Source organism: Leopardus geoffroyi, chromosome B1 (genome assembly GCF_018350155.1).
Source record: "Leopardus geoffroyi isolate Oge1 chromosome B1, O.geoffroyi_Oge1_pat1.0, whole genome shotgun sequence".
Classification (NCBI taxonomy): Eukaryota; Metazoa; Chordata; class Mammalia; order Carnivora; family Felidae; genus Leopardus; species Leopardus geoffroyi.
In genome coordinates, this window is record NC_059327.1 from 174,375,168 (window position 1) to 174,397,781 (window position 22,614).

General features: G+C 39.4%; 1 protein-coding gene across 2 annotated transcripts in view; it reads right to left on the reverse strand.

Moving 5' to 3' along the window:
* NWD2 (NACHT and WD repeat domain containing 2) overlaps positions 1 to 22,614 on the reverse strand; it is a 185,576-nt gene that overhangs the window by 11,969 nt on the left and 150,993 nt on the right. For both annotated transcript variants that reach the window (XM_045474293.1, XM_045474294.1), the window contains 2 exons: positions 12,752 to 12,955; positions 4,421 to 4,565 (listed from right to left, as the gene is read on the reverse strand). In XM_045474293.1, the coding sequence (XP_045330249.1) occupies positions 4,421 to 4,565; positions 12,752 to 12,955 (349 nt within the window). The remainder of the gene's footprint in view (positions 1 to 4,420; positions 4,566 to 12,751; positions 12,956 to 22,614) is intronic.

Sequence of the window (22,614 nt, forward strand, 5' to 3'; positions counted from 1 at the left end):
ATAAGCATGAAAAAGAAAGGGTACCAAGTTTATGGTTGATTCTTTTAAGTTCCTGTTCAGCTTCTCTGACCTCAGGGGTTCTAATAGCGAAGAGCAGGGACATGTGGAGCCAGGCAGGAATGAGGAAGAGGCCAAATGACACATCCAGTTTCCTTTTTGCTTGTCAGTGTCTCCTTTACAATGTGGCTTCACCATTGTGTTTGGGGTGCATTGTACCCCAGACAGGTATGTGTAAATACTAGTATAAGAGCATGTTCAGCATATAATCATGTTCTGATTATGGATCAATATGAATTACCCATATCACTGTAGATTCCATTATATCCATTGGAGCAGGTACAGAAAAGGGACTTAGTGTGTACATTTATTTATTTGAAAATAAACCGGGTTATGGCTTACAATACGCTTACAAGTAAATACACATTATAAATCACTGAGGCCCCATAGCAACATTTAAAACTGGAGCATTAGTAACAAAAACATCCCTTGTGCATGATTTTTAGGGAGGAAAATAAAAAGAAATGAAATAATTAAACCAATGGCAATGAACTTTGAGGCAAGTAATCTTTTAAAACTGGCTCCCTCCCCACCCTCCTCTGCTTTCCTTCATCCAGTTGGTCTTAACTGAGTGTCTACTATGTGCCAGGTGTGCTGCGAGCTGCTCAGGATACAGTGCTGAGAGAAAACAGACAATGCTGAGAGAAAAAGCCATTATGGCGTTTACAGTCTAGTAGAGGTTGGTGGACTTGAATCATTGAATCCCACAAAGAAATGTTTTATGACTTTTTTAGTCTTGTGAAGGAGAATAATATGGTACAATAAGAGCAAACCATTAGGGGGCTACCCTACTTAGAGAATCAGGGAAGCCTTCCTTAAGGAGGTGACTACTAGGCTATGATCTGATGGAAGAATTGGGGTTTGGGGTGGGCCATGAATATGCAGGGTGCGGGTGGCCAGAAACTGAAAATATTCTGGGACGCCTTGGTGGCTCAGTTGATTAAGCATCTGACTTTGGCTCAGGTCATGATCTCTCACAGTTCATGAGTTTGAGCCCTGCATCAGGCTCTGCACTGACAGTGTGGAGACTGCTTGGGATTCTCCCTCTGTCCCTCTCCCACTCATGCTTTCTCTCTCTTTCAAAATAAATAGATAAACTTAAAAAAAAAAAAAAAAAGAAACTGAAAACATTTCAATGTGCTTTCTGGCCACAACTCCAACATCAAACAAAACCCAGAACATATATGTATTCTATACAGTAACTATGAAGGAAGTCAGGAACTGTATTTTTAAGTGGTGCCTTTTTGTCGAACTCTCTTGATAATTTTTTCAGTAATGATAGCAATCAATCAGAAGCGATGACTCAAGTAAAAAAGATATGTTTATAGCCAGCAGTGTGGAGTGAGCTGTGCTATGGTCCTCAGTACATAATACAAAGGGTTTTGATCAAGCAAGTTGGTTAATGAGGCCTGTTAAAGGACCTTATACAATCTACATCTACTCTTCTTTTTATGGGAGTGAGAACTTACTGTAATGTAGATGAGGGAGGCTGTAAGAAACCTACAGAAGGAGCCTTTGGCTCCTCTTTTCCGGCCATCTGTGTAACATGCTGGGGGGCACCCTGGATCAACCGGGTGCTACCTTCTGTGCGTCATGAGGAGGAAGGAGATGTCAACCTATAGCACGTATACCTAACAGATGATAACCAGAGATATGCACTGTTACCTCTGAGGCCCAGAAAACAAATCAACTGTAACCTGACATTGTTATCATTCCTATGGAAAGAATGTTTCAATCAGGAGTGTTGATTATAAAGGGATTGTAAGAAGAGATAGAGACAAACCAAGTTGGTAGAACCCATCTAAGCTTGGCTCAGGGGGGGAAGAAGAGGCTGTACATAAGAATGCATGGTTGATGGTATAGACTTACTAAATATACCTGAATAAGTGAGTCACGTGAGACAAAGAAAACTCCATAGATATATTTCTAGAAACCAAGTGTATTCTTGTGATTTGGGGGGACTCTTATTAATAATTACTGATATTTATTTGCCTATAAATATTATAAATTTCTCCAGAAATTCTTCCCGGGACACCATATTTGTTTTCTGTCTTTGCATTTTTCTAAATATCCTACAGTTTAACTAGCCACAGCACCTGATGAAGATAACGTTAGGAGAGTTCCAGCCCTGGTAACTGTCATTCACGAGATATAAATCCCCAAAACTGTCCCTGAGACCACTCAGTTTTAATGTTCATAGTTGGACACTGTGTTGGGGTCTAGTTTATCTCTCTTCCTCTGCTGTTATTTTATGAAGGAGAAAGTGGGAGTGTGAAAAATTACATTCAGATATAAAGAGTTCACCTTCCCAGATGCTGCCAAGTATTCATATTCCAACATTTCTGAAAATGTTAATCTACTATATCCCCTTTAAAAAAACCGACACTTCCCCGGCCATTCTTATTTGTGTAGACATGGTCTTAAAATGAGCTTGAAATGTAAAATAAATAAAATTGTTAGAAGCATGCATATCTTTAAGAGGTGTACTCCAAGCAGAGAACAGTCCACAAGGAGTGTTTGTACTACACAGTATGAATATGAAGTTATTCATCTTCCTATGGTTGGCCACATGGACAGAGTTCTCTAGAGAAAATTAGGGGACAGTTTTTGCTGGTGAAATACTTGAACTGTATGATCCTAAATAGGAGGAAGCCTTCCCCAAATTGGCATCTCTTACATCACGAATAGGAAGGCTTTTGCTCTGGGCATTTTCTTCCATTACAGCACATTTTTAAGACCAGGTTTTGTTCTTGATAAACATGAAGAACTGGAGCCTCAAAATCGGGTCAAAAAGATCCCAGAGGAACAAGGATATTTGTCAACCTGTGTATTCTAAAGATAGTACTTATTCTGGCCAATTTAAATATTTTCAGAGAGAACTAAAATCAGACCTAATTTTTGATAGCTTCCAGAGAATGCATTTCTCAAAAATACTTATAATTTCCCTAAGCTTGAAATACACGTATACAGAGAGAATGGTTTCAAGTGCCTTTTAGGTTTTCATAGATTCTTTGTCACGTCATTCACAAAACCAACCTGCAAATGCATCTGCCGTTGCTTTTTCCTCAATAATTCTTCATTATCAGTTTTAAAAATAAATGTTCTATATCTGATTATTTTTACCCAGTTGTGTTTGTCCCCTGGAAACTACAGCTGACATATTCCTTCAGATCTGTGGCTTCCTGCGCATCCTTTAAAAATAAAGTCTCCTGGGGCGCCTGGGTGGCTCAGTCGGTTAAGCGTCCAACTTCGGCTCAGGTCATGATCTCACGGTTCGCATGTTCAAGCCCCGCGTCGGGCTCTGTGCTGACAGCTCGGAGCCTGGGGCCTGCTTCGGATTCTGTGTCTCCCTCTTTCTCTGCCTCTCCCCTGCTCATGCTCTGTCTCTGTCCCTTAATAATAAATAAATGTTAAAAAAATTTTTTTTTAAAAAATAAAGCCTCCTTTCTGTGGCTGAGAAAGGCTGACAAGTGGGTCTCTGCTCATTTTTATTTTAAGGTTTTCATTTTAGATTTTTATTTTATTTTAAAGTTAAATGAGATCCTGCCACCGCCTTCTTTATTTCTCAACCTCTAATGGCTTACCCGCTTACCCAGAAGAAAGCATAAGGCTCTTATTATGCTTCACCTCTGCCTCCCCAGGCCTGGCTACCTTTACCTTCTTCCTGCTCCCGGAACTTACTAAGCACATTCCTCTCTCAGGGATCTTGAATCTGGTAATCCCTCTGCCCGGAATTCTCTTAGAGTACAGCTGGCTCTGAATCCCATCATTCAGCTCAAAGTCCTTTCCTTACTGCCCACTCTGAACCCCCACATCGTTCAACAAAACTAAAAGGCGACTTCCTTAACCAGACCCCGTTACTGTGTCTTGTTTATTCATCCTATGTATCCCTTCCAAAATGATCCTGTTCATTTATTTGATAACTTGCCTGTCGTTTAGTTTCCCACACTAAAAAAAATAAGTTCCAGGAGAGACGGATCTGCCTTCTTATTCATTGTTGTATCCTCAGTGCCTGGCACATAGCAGGCTCTCAATGTTTGCTGAGTGAGTGAGTGAGTGCATGAATCAATGAACAGAATGAATGAATGAACTGAGAACACTGGCAGAGTTTGCTCTATTCTCTGCAGCCTCCTCTGACTTCTTTTAAAATCACATTTTCTGGAGAAGTCATCAAATTAAGTAAAGGCCCATCTGTGGGTTAAAAGAAAAGAACACTCGCCTCTCCAGAAAAAGGAAACATTTAGAAAAGTTAGATTTCATCAGGCAGTAAATGAAATGAAATTCGTAGACCCATAAAAGGGAAGCCATGAACACATCTCTTACTGATCTCTTCTTTAGTTTACCAAAGATGTGTGACAGTTACCTGAGAACAGGTACCTCTTAGCTTGGCTATATTTCATTTTCCCCTTTTCATGTAACAGTTTTACAGCAGCCTTGAATATCTTCTTGATCTCATCTGATATCTCTTGCCAGGTTTTCTCATTGTTGGCTTTTGCAGAGGGCTGCATCTATGGAATTGTAAAAGGGAGATATTAGTCTTAAAATCATCGAAAGATAAGTCACTATTTAAGTGCAAGAAAAGCACTATTATTTGAAGGCCCTCTATGTGCCGATATTATGATAGGTGCCTAACGGGCCATATCTCATTGAATCCCCCTATAACCCTGAAAGTTAGAAATGATGTCCATGTTATGTGTGAATTTACCCGAATTACACAGAATTTGTTTGTTGCGCTTTCTTATTATACCAGGTATTTCCTTTTTTCTTTTTTACATATTTATTTTAATTACATTTAGTTAACACAGTGTTATATTAGTTTTACATGTATGGTAGAGTGATTCAACACTTCCATACATCACCTGGTGCTCATCACAAGTGCACTCCTTAATCCCCATCATCTATTTAACCCATCCCCCCACCCACCTCCCTTCTGGTAATCATCAGTTTGTTCTCTATAGTTAAGAGTCTGTTTCTTGGTTTCTCTCTCTCTGTCTCTCTCACTTTTCCTCTCTCTCCCACCGTCCCTCCCTCCCTGTCTTTCCTCCTCCTTCCCACCCTCTCTTTTTCCCTTTGCTCATTTGTTTTTCTTCCTAAATTCCACATGAGTAAAATATTATGGTATTTTGTATTTCTCTGACTTCACTTAGCATTATACTCTCTACCTCTAGCCATGTTGTTGCTAGAGGCAAGACTTCATTTTTTATGGCTGAGTAATATTCCATTGTGTATATTCCATTTTTATGGCTGAGTAGTATTCCACTGTCCAACTTCTTTATCCATTCATCAATCAATAGACACTTGGGCCACTTCCATAGTTTTGCTATTATAAATAATGCTTCAGTAAACATAGGGATGCATGTATCCCTCCAAATTCATGTTTTTGTATTCTTTGGGTAAATACCCAGTAATGCGATTGCTGGATAGTAGAGTAGTTCTATTTTTAACTTTCTGAGGAACCTCCATACTGTATTCCACAGTGGCTGCACCAGTTTGCATTCCCACCAACAGCATAAGAAGTTTCCCTTCTCTTTTAACCGACAACACCTGCTGTTTCTTGTGTTGGTGATTTTAACCATTAACACTAACAGGTGTGAATATCTCATATTGGTTTTGATTTGCATTTCCCTGATGATCCATGATGTCGAGCATCTTTTCATGTGTCATGGCCATCTGGATGTCTTCTTCAGAAAAATGTCTGTGCAGGTCTTCTGCCCATTACTTAACTAGATTACTTGTTTTCTGGGGGTTTAGTTTTATAAGTTCTTTATATACTTTGGATACCAGCCCTTTATTGGGCAAGTCATTTGCAAATATCTTCTCCCATTCAGTAGGTCACCTATTAGTTTTGTTGATTGTTTCCTTCCCTGTGTAGAAGCTTTTTGTTTTGATAGAGTCCCAATAGTTTGTTTTTCCTTTTGTTTACCTCACCTCAGGGGACCTATCTAGAAAATTTGGTATAGCCAGTGTCAGAGAAATTACTCTCTGTGCTATGTTCTAGGATTTTTATGGTTTCAGTTCTCAAGTTAGGTCTTTACTCCATTTTGAATTTATTTTTGTGTATGGTGCAAAAAAAAGTGGTCCAGTTTCTTTCTTTTGCATGTTGCTGTCCAGTTTTCCCAACATAATTTGTTGAAGAGACTGTCCTTTTCCCACTGGATATTCTTTCCTGCTTTGTTGAAAATTAACCATATAGTTGAAAATTAACCCAAAGGGGTTTCTGTTCTGTTCAATTGATCCATGGGTCTGTTTTTGTGCCAGTACCATACTGTTTTGATCACTACAGCTTTGTGATATAACTTGAAGTCCAGAATTGTGATGCCTCTAGCTTTGCTTTTCTTTTCCAAGGTTGATTTGGTTATTGGGGGTCTTTTGTGGTTCCATACAAATTTTAGAATTGTTTGTTCTAGTTTTGTGAAAAATGCTGTTGGCATTTTGATAGGGATTGCATTAAATGTGTAGATTGCTTTGGGTAGTGTAGACATTTTAACAATATTTGTTCTTCTAATCCATGAGTATGGAATGTCTTTCCTTTTCTTTGTGTCATATTCAGTTTCTTTCATTGGTTATTTATAGTTTTCAGAGTACAGGTCTTTCACCTCTTTGGTTAGATTTATTTTTAGGTATCTTATTATTTTTGATGCAGTTGTAAATGGGATTGTTTTCTTAATTTCTCTTTCTGCTGTCTCATAATTGGTATATAGAAATGCAACAGATTTTTCTACATTGATTTTTGTATCCTGTAACTTTACTGAATTTGTGTATCAGTTCTAGCAGGGTTTTGGTGGAGTCTTTCAAGTTTTCCAAATATAGTATCATGTCATCTGCAAATAGTGAAAGTCTTACTTCTTCCTTACAGATTTGGATGCCTTTTATTTCTTTTTGTTCTCTGATTCGTATGGCTGGGACTTCCAGTACTATGTTGAATAAAAGTAGTGGGAGTGGATATCCTTGTCTTGTTCCTGATCTTAGGGGAAAGGATCTCAGTTTGTCCCTCACTGAGGATATTAGCTGTGGGTTTTTCATATATAGACTTTATTATGTTGAGGTATTTTCCCTCTAAGTCTACTTTGTTATCATGAATGGATGTTGCACTTTGTCAAATGCTTTTTCTGTGTTTATTGAAATGATCATATAGTTCTTATCCTTTCTCTTGTTAATGTGATATATCACACTGATTGATTTATGAATGTTGAACAACCCTTACAACCCAGGAATAAATCCCACTTGAATGTGGTGAATGATTTTTTAAATGTATTATTGAATTCAGTTTGCTAATATTTTATTGAGGATTTTTGCATCTTTGTTCATCAGGGATATTGGCTTACAGTTTTAAATGGTGTCTTTATCTGATTTTGGTATCAGGATAATGCTGGCCTGATAGGATGAATTTGGAAGTTTTCCTTCCATTTCTATTTTTTGGGATAGTTTGAGAAGAATTGGTATTAACCTCTTCTTTTATGTTTGGTAGAAATCCCTTGTGAAGACTTCTGGCCCTGGACTTTTGTTTGTTGGGAGATTTTTGATTATTGATTTAATTGATTTTCTGGTTATCAGTCTCTTCAAATTTTCTAGTTCTTGTTTCAGTTTTCATAGTTTATATGCTTCTAGGAATTTATCCATTTTTTTTAGGTTGTTCGATTTGTTGGCATATATTTTTTCATAATATTCTCTTATAATTGTATTTCTGTAGTGTCAGTTATTTCTCTCTCATTTGTGATTTTATTTATTTGAGTCCTTTCTCTTTTTCCTTGATAAGTTTGGATACAGGTTTATCAATTTTATTGATTTTTTTCAAAGAACCAGCTTCGTGTGTGTGTGTGTGTGTGTGTGTATTTGTTTTGTTTTTTATATCATTTATTTCTGCTCTAATCTTCATTATTTCCTTCCTTATGCTGGTTTTAGGTTTCATTTGTTGTTCTTTTTCTAGCTCCTTCAGGTGTAAGGTTAGGTTGTTTATTTGAGATTTTTTTTTTTTTGCTTCTTGAGGTATGCCTGTATTGCTATAAACTTCCCTCTTAGAACTGCCTTTACTGCATACCAAAGGTTTTGGATCATTATGTTTTCATTTTCATTTGTCTCCATATATTTTTTTATTTCCTCTTTGATTTCTTGACTGAACCATTCATTATTTACTAGCATGTTATTTAACCTCCATGTATTTGTGGTCTTTCCAAATTTTTTCTTGTGGTTGACTTCTAGTTTTATAGCATTGTGGTCAGAAAAGTTGCATGGTATGATTTTGATCTTCTTGTATTTTTTGAGGTTTGTTTTGTGGGCTAATATATGATCTATTCTGGAGAATGTTCCATGTGCACTTGAAAACGTGTATTCTGCTGTTTTAGAATGGGATGTTCTTAATATATCTGTTAAATCCATTCAAAGCCATTGTTTCCTTTTTGATTTTCTGTTTAGATGATCTATTGATGTAAATGGGTTATTAAAGTCCCCTACTATTATTGTATTAGTTCCTTTATGTTTGTTATTAACTGTTTTGTGTATTTGGGTGCTTCTATGTTGGGTGCATAAGTATTTACAATTGTTATATCTTCTCGTTGCATTGTCCTCTTTATTATTACATGGTGACCTTTGACTCTTGTTACAGTCTTTTTTTTAAAGTCTGTTTTGTCCAATATAAGTATTGCTAGTCTGGCTTTCTTTTGACATTTGTTTGCATGATAAGCATATCTCCATTCTCTCACTTTGAATCTGCAGGTGATTTAGGTCTAAAGTGAATCTCTTGTAGGCAGCATACAGATGTGTCTTGTCTTTTTATCCATTCTGTCACTCTATGTCTTTTGATTGGAGCATTTAGTCCATTTACATTCAAAGCAATTACTGATAGTATATATTTATTGCAATTTTATTTCTTGTTTTATGGTTGTTTCTGAAGATTTTCTATGATCCTTTCTTGTCTTCTATTATGTTTGCCAATTTGTATTCCTTTCTGTTTATTCCTTGCATGTTTATTAGTAATTTTTGATTTGTGGTTACCATTAGGTTTGTATATAACCTCTTCTGCATATAGCAGTCTATATTAAGTTGATCATCATTTAAGTCTGAACACATTCTTTTCTCCTCTCTTCCCCATGTTTTAGGTATATGTTATTATATTTTATACCCATTTTTTTTGTGAATTCCTTGATTTTTTTTTTACAGAAATATTCACTTTTACTGCTCTGTCACTTTTAGTCTTTCCTTCCCACTTAAAGAGACCCCTTTACTATTTCTTACAGACCTGGGTTAGTGGTTATGAAGTCCTTAATTTTTATTTGTCTGGGAAACTGTCTCTTCTCTCATTCTGAATGATAACCTTTCTGGATAGAGTATTCTTGGCTGCAGGTTTTTCCCATTCAGCACTTTGAATATATCATGCCACTCCCTTCTGGCTTGCAAAGTTCTTATTGAAAAACCTCCTGCTAGACTTATGGGTTTTCCCTTGTAAGTAACTGACTTCTTTGGTCTTGCTGCTAAAAAAAAAATTTTTTATCACTAGATTTTATCAATTTAATTACAATATATCTTGGTGTGGGTCTGCTTTTGTTGATTTTGATGGGAGTTCTCTGTGCCTACTGGATCTGGATATATTTTCTTCTCCAGAATAGGGGAGTTTTCAGCTATTATTTCTACAAATAAAGTTTCTATCCCCTTTCTCTCTTCTTCTTCTGGGACTAGTTCCCTAAGTCTCTTCTTGTTTTGCATAATTCTTTTTTTCTTTCTTTTGTTCAGCTTGATTACTTTCCATTGCTCTGTCATCTAGGTCACTAATTCATTCCTCTGTTTCTTCCAGCCTGCTGTTCATTCCATCAAGTGTGTTTCTTATTTTGTTTATTGAGCCCTTTATCTCTGCTATGTTATTCTTTATCTCTGTGTTATGGGTTTCATTCATGTCCTCCACTCTTCTCTCAAGTCCAGTGAGTATCCTTATGATCATCGCTTTAAATTCTCTATTAGTCAGATTACTTATGTCTATTTCACTTAGATCTCTGGCTGTGGCCTTGTTCTCTTCTTTCACTTGGGATAAATTTCTCTGCCTCCTCATTTTGTCTGTCTCTTTGTGTCTGTTTCTCTGTATTAAGCAAGTCACCTGTGTCTTCTATTCTTGAAAGTAGTGGCTGCAAGAAGAGGTCCTGGAGTGCCCTGCAGTGCAGTGTCTCCTGTTTACCAGAACCTGGACCTTCAGAAGAGTATCCTGTGTGTGTTGCTTATGCCCTGTTGTGGTGTCTGAGTCACTTTTTCTTTCAGTGCAGTCATCTGTACTGACTCTCTGCCTGTTGTGGGCTGTTCTTTCTCTCTGTGGTGTTAGTGGAAACCAGATAGGCCATCTCTGAGGGGGTGTGCCCGCCAGGGAACTTGGGATGGGGCGTCAGTGTTAGCAAAATTTGTGCTGGGCCCCTGGGCTTACGTCAGATCCTCGAAGTGCTAAGGCAGTCGGGGCCTGTGCCGCAGGGTGGCCAGGGATGGGAGGCTGGGTTGGGGGGTGTGGTGACGGCGAGGCACATCTGGGTCTGGTGCTAGAGGGTGGCTGAGGGCACATGGCTGGGCATGGCATGGTGGCAGCTGTGGGCCAGGCAGCGGCAGGGTGTGCAGAACTTGGTTTTAACAAAATTTTCCCCGAGCTCAAGGTGAGGCTAGTGGGCCAGTCCTCAGGAGAACTCATGGGTATGATGCACTGCTAGCAGATTAGGCAGCAAGTGTCTCTTGGGTTTTGATTCAAATTTCATTAAAAACTGATCTCTTCAATATCCTCTAAAGAGAACCGAAAGTTAAAAGAGAGGTGCTCATATGTTTCCATTCGTCTTTAGTTGTTTCTTCTTCGTTTGTTTTTATGATTCTCTAGGCAATCGAATGGGAGGACTGCCTACCAAACAAGTAACGTTTATAGAGTCTTGGTGATAATCTTATTCACACCTTCATTAATTTAACAAAAATTTATGCAGAAATACCTGCGTGGGTGGGGTTTAGAGAATAACTTAAGTTCCCCTGGAGGATCTTAAAATCAAATGACAAAGGAGCATCTAAAGCCAATTAAATAGTAACATATGAGCAAGTGCTCCCAAACCACTATGTAAACCTGGTTTCCTGAGGTATTATGTCTTTTGATATCTGCATTTACCAGCAACTACATTTCCTCCTGGCATATATATTTAACTGAGGAATGGCTTGGATATGCCCTAATACTCCCATCCATAGAAGCAAGAATCTTGCAGATAATTACTTTGAATAGTGCATGGAGGGGGACGAAGAAAATGAAGGATCCTGACATGATTTCATATTGCATGGAGAAAATGCTTTATGTTAAATACCAGGATGACAAATACATACGGTTCTTGAATGAAGAATTGTCGCTAAGCCAGGGCTGTCGTCCTCTCAGAGATGCCTGAGCACCAAATATATCAAGGATGTTCTCTTCGGAAGAGGGATGGATATCTATGCCTTCTTTAAATTGAAAACAATGTGTTTTTTTAATTACGTAGGCCCCACACCTAATGCGGGGCTTGAACTCGTGACCCTGAGATCAAGAGTTGCATGCTTTACTGACTGAGCCAGCTGGGCACCACCATGCCTTCTTTTCAATCTGTCTAGGAATCCTTAATAAGGAATAGGCCCATCCATTTTCTCTTCCTCCTTTATTCTGTTTCAGGGGACACATAGTAGATACATTTAGGAGCCAAAGTGGAGAGGAGACAATGATAACTGTTTGCATCATGAATCAACCTCACTTGAAGATTCTACACGATATACAAGAATATAAGTTACGTATGAAATGTTTAAGGACAGTTACTGAATTAATCAATGAGACACTATAATAGCTAGGCAGATTTAAAAAGACCCCCCCCCCCCAAAGAAACTTCCACAAATCGAAAATACAACTGTTGAACTTGAAAATTTTATGCATGAACAGAGTGGACACAGCTGAAGAAAAAAATTACTGAGTTGGATAAGACCTAAAATAATCTGGAAAGCAGCATGGAGAGCTAAGGGAATTGATAATATAAAAGAGAATCAAGAGACATGGAGGCTAGACTGAAGTGGTCCAGTGTAAATCCAATTATAGAGTAAAACAGAAAGAACAGAGGAAATAGAGGAAAAACATTATTTGATAAGATGATAGCTGAGAATTTTCCAGAACAGATAGAATACATAAATTCACACACAGAGGATGTATGACATATATCATTCAGAATAACATAGGCACATTATGGCAAAATGGGAAAAATAAAAATATTTTCAGATGAACAGAGTTTATCACTAAGAGACCTCCATTAATGGAACTTCTGAAGGTATACTTGAGAAAGAACCCCAGGAGGAAAGTCTGAGAGGCCAAAAAAGAAAGGTAAGTAAAAATTGGAAAGTTTCAGGGTGCCTGAGTGGCTCAGTCCATTAAGCATCCAACTGTTGCTTTCGGCTCGGTTATGATCTCACAGTTTGTGGGTTCGCTCCCTGTGCCAGGCTCTGCACTGACAGTATGGAGCCTGCTTGGGATTCTCTCTCTCTCTCTCTCTCTCAAATAAAATAAACTTAAAAAAATGGGAAAGTTTCTTAGCTTTGGATTGTGTTGTTCAAAAGAAATGTAGGGTCCAGGGCAGAATAATTTTCTGTCTACTGTGCCTTTTCTGTGGAGGGAAGCATCTCTGGATGATGAACAGTGGAGAGTAATGGACACATGTATACTTTGGAGAGAAAGATAACTCACTGCATTTTTATTGCTTTGCAGCATTTCTGACTTAGGTCTGAGGTAATAAGCCGCTGGCACCGAGTTCTCATCGCGACAGTACCACTCTTCCAGGAGCTTTGTCTCCAGCTTCGCCTCTATGGCAGCATCCAAGATCATCTCAAACTCCGAGGCTTCGACTTCTCCGGGGATTCGGATGTTCCCATATTTTTCTCCTAACAGTCCCTGTGTATCCACAAAAAAGTTCAGGTTAGTGTATCACCAAGAAAATTCATTCTGTCGTATTCACATCCTGTAGCTACTTGATAAATAATAAATAGACACCAGGTACATTGTTCCATCAGTTGTTTTCTTTTAATCACGGCAGATACTTTTTTCCCCATGGATTATTTAATAAGTAAAATCAGATCGTTTATATTGTAATCATAATAAATTCATATACTGAGAATTGAGATTGCATATCATATTAGGCAAATTCAACATACAGAATTTTGTCGCAAATTTATTTTCCCAAAGTTTACATAATACAGCAAAAGTTGTTCTATTCTGACGTTTTTTGTTCATGACAAAGAAAAATAATATGCTGCACTCTATGAAATATCAAACATGTAAACTCCCAAACAAAAAATTGCCTTGTGAAGAGTAAATAGTATATGATTCTAAGCCCCAGATTAACACAGCTACAAATGCAAGTAGGAAATCATTGAATGCAATGCTACTGTGGACCCCACTATAACTAAAAACAATTCAAAATGTAAACAGGACACAATTTTCTCCTTATGAAATTCCCAAAGAAAAACATGCTCAGTGTTATGTGAAGGTGTGAGGGGCGCCTGGGTGGCTCAGTTGGTTAAGTGTCCGACTTTGGCTCAGGTCATGATTTCACAGTTCGGTTCATGAGTTTGAGGCTTGCTTTGAGTTCTGTGCTGATAGCTCAGAGCTTGGAGCCTGCTTCAGATTCTATGTCTCTCTCTCTGCCCTTCCCTGCTTTCACTCTGTCTCTCTCTCTCAAAAATAAATAATAAACATTAAAAAAAAAAAAAAAGGTGTGAGAAGATACCCACATAGCCTTGACAGGGGTATAAATTGGTACAATATTTCACTGAAATATTTGATTCAGGCAGAATGTATTAAAAGCCTTAAAAATCTATATAACTTTCATCTTGGCAATTTTTCTTCTGCAAAATTGTCTTTAGAAGATAATTAAGGTTGTACATATAAAGACTTCCCAGAATATTTATGCTGATACTGTTTTAAAAGGAAAGAATTGGCATAACAACCTAAGTGTCCTGCCCATGGGAACATTTAAATAAACTCTGGGACCTCTGTCCAAAGGATGCAGCAAGTCATATTCTAGAACTGCATTGATGTAAAAAGGTTATTTTTTCTTTTTCAAGTTTTTGTTTAAATTCCAGTTAGTTAACATACAGGGTAATGTTAGTTTCATGTGTAGAATTTAGTGATTCATCACTTACATAACACCCAGTGCTTATCACAAGAGCCCTCCTTAATGCCCATCACCCATTTAATGCATCCCTCCCATCCCCCCTCCCCTCCAATAACCCCCGTTTGTTCTCTACAGTTAAGAGTCTGTTTTCTGATTTGCCTCTCTTTTTTCTTTTTTCCCCTATGTTCATCTGTTTTGTTTCTTCAGTTCCACTTTTGAGTTAAATCATATGGTATTTGTCTTTCTCTGACTGACTTATTTCACTTAGCATAATACTTTCTAGCTCCATCCACATCATTGCAAATGGCAAGATTTCATTCTTTTTTATGACTGAGCAATATTCCATTGTATATATGTAGCACGTATTCCTTATCCATTCATCGGTTGATGGACACTTGGGCTCTTCCATAATTTGGCTATTTTTGATGGTGCTGCTATAAACATTGGGGTGCATATATCCCTTCGAATCAGTACTTTTGTATCCTTTGGGTAAATACCTAGTAGTGCAATTGCTGAATTGTAGAAGATGTTTATAATATATTATTAAGTGAAAAGGGAAGTTACAAAACAGTATGTATAAGATGATTCTAATGTTTATATATATATATATATATATATGTTACATATATATACAAGAGAAGATTGTGTATATATGTATATACAAACATACATATACATGTAAGAAAGGTTTTATAAGAATGCACAGTATTATCAATTATTATCTTTGGGTGGCTTTAAATTTACTTAGATTGTTTTATGAACTTCTTGGTTTTTTTTAAAAGTTTATTTATATTTTGTGGTGATCTCTACACCCAACATGGGGCTTGAACTCATAACCTTGAGATCAAGAGTTGCATCCTCCACCAACTGAGCCTTCCAGGCACCCCTGAACTTACTGCTTTTTTATTAAGAATTTGTGTACACATTATTACTTTGTAATGAGAAAAACAACAAGCATTAAAAATTCTTGAGGCACCTGGGTCCTTTGGAAGGGCCTCAGTCGGTTCAACGTCCGACTCCGGCTCAGGTCATGATCTCGCAGTTCGTGAGTTCGAGTCCTGTGTCGTGCTCTATGCCGACAGCTCAGAGCCTGGAGCCTGCTTCAAATTCTGTCACTCCCTCTCTCTCTCTCTCTCTCTCTCTCTCTCTCTGCCTCTCCCCTTCTCATGCTCTCTCTCTCTGTCTCTCAAAAATGAATAATAAACATTAAAAAAATTTTAAAAAGTTCTTAAACCTAGTGATGCGGTCTATCCTGCTTTGTGGAACCATACTTCCAAGCTCCTCTAAATGTCTGCTTAAGCTTGCGGTTCTTGCAGTGTGGTCCTCAGACAAGTAGCCTTGGCAACACCTGGAGACTGCCTAGGCCTGCAAATTCTCACATCCCATCCCAGACCTCCTTGTCAGAAACTCTGGGGGTAGGACCAAGCAGTCTGTGTTTTCGCAGGCCCTCCAGGTGCATGAACCACTGGCTTAAGCTAGTAAAAATGTTAGCTTCTCTAGCATCTGGTGTTCCAATTACTTTTCAGTCTTATCTAGTAGCAACAAGGAAGGAACATAATGAAACTCCACGACAAATCTATGCTATCCAAGACAAATTTGTCTGCTTTATAGAATCCATGGAAAGATTTCTCCTTAATCCGTGGGCACCTTCATCCTTTCCTCCTGTTGACCAGTACCTTAACCCTAAACTTCAAGCCTCGTTTACCCATTGGAATGTGAACTGTGGTTTGGCTTCTGACCTTGGTCCACTTCTGAACTACCGCTGCTGCTTATCACTGCAGTATCCAGAGTGTCATCTCATACAGGCAGGTGAGAGAATTAAAGTCCTGGTAAATCAAAGTCCCAACTAAATTCCTAACCTAAACTCTGTTGCAAGATGGTAAGCCCCATAAGGACTGAGGCCCGAGGTGTTGCTTCCTAGCACATAGAAAACATATGTATTTTTAAAACCCTATTTATTGAATAAATGAATGAACCAAGGTAGAGGAAGAAATCTTTAGACTTTGCTCTCTTCTCAGCTGAAGCTTCTTCGTGTGTTCAGAGGTAATATTTCAGCTGTCAACAGGGGGACTAACAATTTGGGAAGGTACCAGTCTTGTCTGCAACCTTCGTTTCAGCCTGTGATCTTTTAATAATTCCTGTCTACCCACATTCCTGGTTGGGCCATGCCCTGTCTCCTTGGGACATAATCTGTCTCATCTAATTGGCTTACTCAAGTTGATTGTGGCTAACTGAACTCACCTTTCCAAGCTCAGGTTTTCTCAGTACTAGCCTCAAAGGCCAGAGAGGAGGAAGATACAACCCGCTCGTCCTCTTTGGCTGCATAAAGGTCCTTTGGAAGGGCCTTGAATGGAGGGACCCCACCACTTTATTATTCTAGCATGGTAAACAAGGGTCTTTGGAGGGTTCTGTTGACATAAGGGTGTTCTAACTTCGACTCACTGTATCAGCTTGAAGGCCACGTGGGAACACTTTCATTATAATCTGCATTTGTTTTGGGCTATTCTTGACAACAGGCTGTAGGCAACAAAAATAATGTTATTTTGAGTTGCTTCTCACTTTCTATTTTGTGAAGGAATAACTGACATACAATGTTGCAGTAGTTCCGGCTGTACAGCATAGTGATTCAATATTTGTACACATTACAAATGGTCACCACAATAAGTCTGGTTACCATCTGCCACCATACAAAGTTGTTAGAATATTATTGACTGTGTTCCCTATGTTGTATGTTATATCCCCGTATCTTATTTATTTTATACCTGGTAGCTTGTACGTCTCAATCCCCTTCACCCATTTCATCTACCCCCTCATCTCCCTCCCCTCTGGCAACCATCATTTTATTCTCACTTTCAGCGTTCCTCTTCTAAAATCTCTGATGTTAAACTTGGATAAATGAGCACATATGACTTCTCATTCTGCCACAGATACAGAAGGAGATGACATTTTTAAGGCTAACCAGTCTGAGGATTATCCTATTCCTGTTGGCTAGTCTGGATAAGGGTAGTCAACATCTTTAGTCAGGGCTCTCTGTCATGAGGAGTGAGGTTTTAGTGCTGGGATGAGCTACCTAGAAAACCCATATGGGCAAAATAGGGAATACGCAGACTTCTAAGCAGTAGCCACTGGAGGAATCCAAAAAGTCATTCAGTGGAGTCTGGCCATGGGTGGAGGATATGGAGGACAGCCAGAAAATTAAATATGGGGTTAATTGACACTTCTCCAGCTAGCGGTCGATGAAGTCCAAGAATACCATGGACCCAGCTATCAAGGTCTAGGGCAGGACTGGCTGGATCGGGGATATGGAGTCAGAAAGAGGACAAATAATGGCTTAGCAAAGCAAGGTGGTGTCCTAGCACAGGACCATCATCACTGCACTAGCCATGAACTAACTCCTGGCTCTTTATCTTTCTGCCCTAACTAAGGCTGGTTCCAGAGCCTAGGGCCGGGTCAAATCTATGGATTGGTTTCTAGAATGTGTGCCATGGATTACCCACACCTGGATCACTCAGGGTGCTTGTTAAAATGTACATTTCAAGATCACTTCTCAGACCTGAAGAACACTGTGGTTGGCAGCCCAGGAATATGCATTTTCAAATGAGATCGCAAATGAATCTAGAATTTGAGAACCACTTCTATGGGCAATGCATATGAGTAAGGGTTAGTAAGCACTGAAGGGGCAGGATGGGGAACACGGCAGGTCAACATAAAAATCGAAGGCTATTCAAAAATAATTATTTGAGTGGAACAGCTGGCACCAAATACTACAATTATTGGATCGATATAGTAAGGCAAAATGTTTTTTAGAGGAGAGATACTAAAGAAGAAAAAATATCCTCATCCAATTCAAATAGCAAATGTATATCGAGCACCTACTATATATAAAGTGGTAATACAGAACTTCAGAAAAGTAATGATGTGCTACAGGCTTAGAGTTTCTTATTGGATTGTTCTCCCCAAGTCTTTTCCTTCTATTGATTCTTCCTTTAGGTGGAATGCTCATAAATCATGAAGCAGTTACTTTTTAGGAGTCCAGGACAGGATTCTGTCTTAGTCTTATCTTGTTATTTCAGAAATAGCAAAAAGAGAAATAGCAAAAGAGAATTTTGCCACCACATTTTTTTTTTTTTTTTTTAAATTTTTTTTCAACGTTTATTCATTTTTGGGACAGAGAGAGACAGAGCATGAACGGGGGAGGGGCAGAGAGAGAGGGAGACACAGAATCGGAAACAGGCTCCAGGCTCTGAGCCATCAGCCCAGAGCCTGATGCGGGGCTCGAACTCACGGACCGCGAGATCGTGACCTGGCTGAAGTCGGACGCCTAACCGACTGCGCCACCCAGGCGCCCCGCCACCACATTTTTCAGGAAGACTTTATGGGGTTCTATGTGGCTATAGTTTCAAGGTAACTCACAAAGCATGCCTATATCTACCAGGGATGGACACAATCAATTTAGAGTCGGTTAACCTGGTTGCAAAGTCCAGTACATATGGTTGATGGCTCAGAGTGGGGGTAGAGATACAGGATCATACTTAGGAGGCTAGCAGTCAGATTTGAGGTGGCAAGATGGAGTCCATCTTGGTTTTCTAATTCGATGATTCCTTAGTTCTGTAGTCACAGGCAGTAACCATGAATGACTTCAGAAACTATGAGCAAGAGTCCACCGGCAATAGAATATTCACTAACCCATCCATATCCTTCTGGCCCCAGTGCTCAAAAGCTCATTTTTTGCTTAGTTAAATCAAATTTGCCCGTGTGTGGGAGAAATTTGGTGGCAAGTTGAGGGACTACATTGGGTTTTGCATTGAGGCCCATTTATTTTTAACTACACTATATAGATCAATCTACCTGTGTGACCCTGTATGGAAGAAACACATTATGTCTGAAACAATTTTTAACCTTTTATTGAATTGCTTAACACACTGTCAATATACATATGAACATAAATCTATGGAATTTCTCCTGTCTGCAGAATCACCATAATCACCTCTCCCACCCCCTAATCAAATGTAGAATACATTTAAATTGCCCATTCTTCAACACTGAAGACAGGTAGGTGGAAACAATCCAGTTGAATTGTCAAATAGAATCTGGGAGTTAAGTTCATTTGTCTGAACAGCCTAAAATAATCTTCTACTATTTTCAAGGTAGTTTCTGCATGTAAAATCCTAGCATAAGAAATACTTCAAGACAGATGCTTTAGAACCAGATAGAGGTGATGGCTGCACAACACTGTAAATGTACTAAATCGTTCCACTGAATTGTTCACATTAAAGTGGTTAATTTTATGTTCTGTGAATTTCACCTCAAGTGAAAAAAGGAATGTTTTCTGAATTTTTCAGTTCTTTGCAACCAGGAACTTGAATGTAAAAGGACTCTACTTTTTGTAGCTCCCTTTCTTTATACGCCGATATAGATACATCTAATCCCATTGCTTTTAAAGGCTTAGAACATTTTCTTTCCTTTTCGTTGATGTTTCTTTTCTACTGGGCAAACACTGATCCCCGCCCCCACCTCCCTCTGCTCTTCAGGTGCACTTGGTTCTCCCTGGGCTTGCAACTGAGAATCCTTGGGCTCTGAGTCTGATGGTATGCAGCTTATATTGTAATGGAAAGAACAGAGGGATTGAAATATTGTTAAAGGTGTCAGTAAGCTCAGTGTGTCTTTTACTCTGTTGTGGGGTGCCAGGAAAGGCATGTGAAGGCAGTCTTTTTGGGGTTATGGATGAGATGCCTTGTAGGCAGGTGGACGACTGCTCTGGGCTGCTATTTATGAGCCAAAACTCATGGGGGCAACTGGAAGGGAAAGGAGAGATCTTCCCCACACTGGCGCTATCACAGGCGGAAGCAATACTCCATAAATGCCCTGTGACTAACCCGGTCACTAATGTGAGGCAGGTGCGACTCTTCCTTCCTTCTGTAAGATTCCCTTTTATTTCTTAAAATAAAACCCACATTCATATACACAACTTCCCCTCAGGATTCTGTGAGGTAGGTAGAATCGCAGAAGAAAACCCCATCTCACAGACCTCCACTGGCTTGCCCACGACTACCTCTCTAAGAAGACGTTCGAGTACCGGCAGTCGAACATGGGGCTTTTCAGTCTTTCTACTTCAGCAGGTTACTGTGCTATGCTCCCTCCTAACAGTGCCTTCCAGCGGCTGATTTGCCCGTGATGGCTCTTCCGGCCAGTGCCCTTGGCAGGGCCACCATCCACGGCCACGCAGTCTGTGTGCAGCACACCCCCAGGGGGCACTGTTCACAAGGACGGCAGCATGTTCAGTGTTATGGCCCTGGCTGTTGGTATTCTTTTTATCGGATGTATTGTTGGGTGGAGGGACACGCACAGTCGCGATGTATTCCCAGGAGCTCATAGCCAACCTTCAGAGAGCTCTGCTGTTGAGTGGGGCCCCAAAACCAAAGGGTCAGTACCTGCTTTCCATACTTAATAGTATTTTCTCAATGTTTTTTTGAAGTCAACAGGCAACTTTACAACTGACTTTTTACATTTTTTAACATAAACGTAATATAAAGTACTTTATTTAGAAGTGAATTGCAACTCTAATTACTCAAACATGACATTCATATGTCATAAGAGGCAAGAGTAAATGCAGAGAAGAGAATGTGACGCGGTTAATTTTATGTGTCAACTTGACTGGACCGTGAGGTGCCCAGGTGTTTGACCAAATGTTATTTCTGGGTGTGTCCTTAAGGGTATTTCTGGATGAGATTAGCATTCGAATCAGCAGACTGAATAAAACAAAAAGGCGGAGGAGGAGAGAATTTACTCTCCCTGCCTATCTGAGCGGGGACATTGGTCTTCCGCCCTCTGCCTGGGACTTCCATCAGCGGTAGTGCTGGGTCTCCAGCTTGCCGACGGCAGATTGTGAGACTTCTAACTTATCTGTTAGAATTAAATTATGTCCACACTAAAGACAATATGGATAAGATCTGCAAGAAAGGTTTATCTTTTGGCGCCAAAAGACAGAAAGATAATATCTTCAGAAAACTGGTCTTCTCTTGGTCATTAAAGATGCACTCTTGCATACGGGGTTGCCAAAAGTGGATGTTAGCAGGTATGTTTAGCACATAAAGCACTCAATTATCCAGATACCCATGTTGGAATTAAAAGTATATTCTCATTAGACATTTACTGGCATCTGTCTATGGGCAAAAGGATCTATCTACCTCCCACCATTTGTACATAGTGAGCCCGTGTTTCACATACCACAAAAATGAATTTCTGAAATACGACCGACAAAAAGATACACTCTTGCACACAAATAACCTGCATGTCAATAAAGAATATTTTGAAATTAGGAAAGGCAGATGTTAAGAATGACCTTCTTTCTCTGAGTCTCAGCTTTCACATCTGTAAACGGAGATAATACTTGAGGCTTTGTGTATTTGTCTAGCAGCACATCCACTCTGGTTTATCATGAGAATCAAACGGCTACTACAGATGAAATGCTTTACATTTCACAGAATGCTTGGCACACTTAGCTATATATATATAAGGCACCACTACTTTACTCGTAGTTTATAGAGAAACATATGTACGCAATACACTCAAACATACATGTAACGGGAATAAATCCTGAGAAGTACTACCGGATAGGTAGATAAAGGAATAAAATACCTCTTGATTGCAAAAAGGAAAACAGAAGATAGCAAGGAGGAAAAGAGTGGGTAGCTAGTTGCTTACAGGTGTAAGATGGTAAGAAAATATATAGCCCTGGGGCACCTGGGTGGTTCAGCCGGTTAAGCATCTGACTTCGGCTCAGGTCATGATCTCACTGTTTGCAAGTTCAAACTCTGCATCAGCTCACTGCTGTCAGTGCAGAGCCCACTTCAGATCCTGTGTTTCCCTCTCTCTCTGCCCTCCCCGATCTCAAAAATAAACATTAAAAGAATTGAAAAAAAGAAAATACGTAGTCCGGTAAGGACAAACTCCTCTGTTCTTGAGCAGGGGAGGAAAACAGGTTTCAGTAAACTATGCGGGGTTCACCATATTAGCTAGTCAGAGTACACAGATGCACGGAGTTAACCTTTGTGGAAAATTCAAGCAGTGCTTTAGGGACAGCTGACAACCCTCACGTCAAATAAGTTGTAAAAAAATGGAGCAGTTTGTGTCATCAGTGTGTTCCTAACCATGTTTGGAGGAATTGAGAGTTACTTAGATTCAATCATTCTACCAAAGAAGTCCAGCATTGCTTTGGACTGAACTGTGTCCCCTGAAATTCATATGTTGAAGCCCTAACTCCCCCATGTGATTCAGGAAGGGCCTTAAGGAGGTGATTAAGGTTGAATAAGGTCATCAGGGTGGAGTTTTGCTCCAACGGAACCGGTGCCCTTATAAGAGAGGAAGAGACACAAGCATTCTCTTTGCCTTACGGGGACACAGCCAGAAGGAAGCTGTCTTTGAGCCAGGAAGCGGT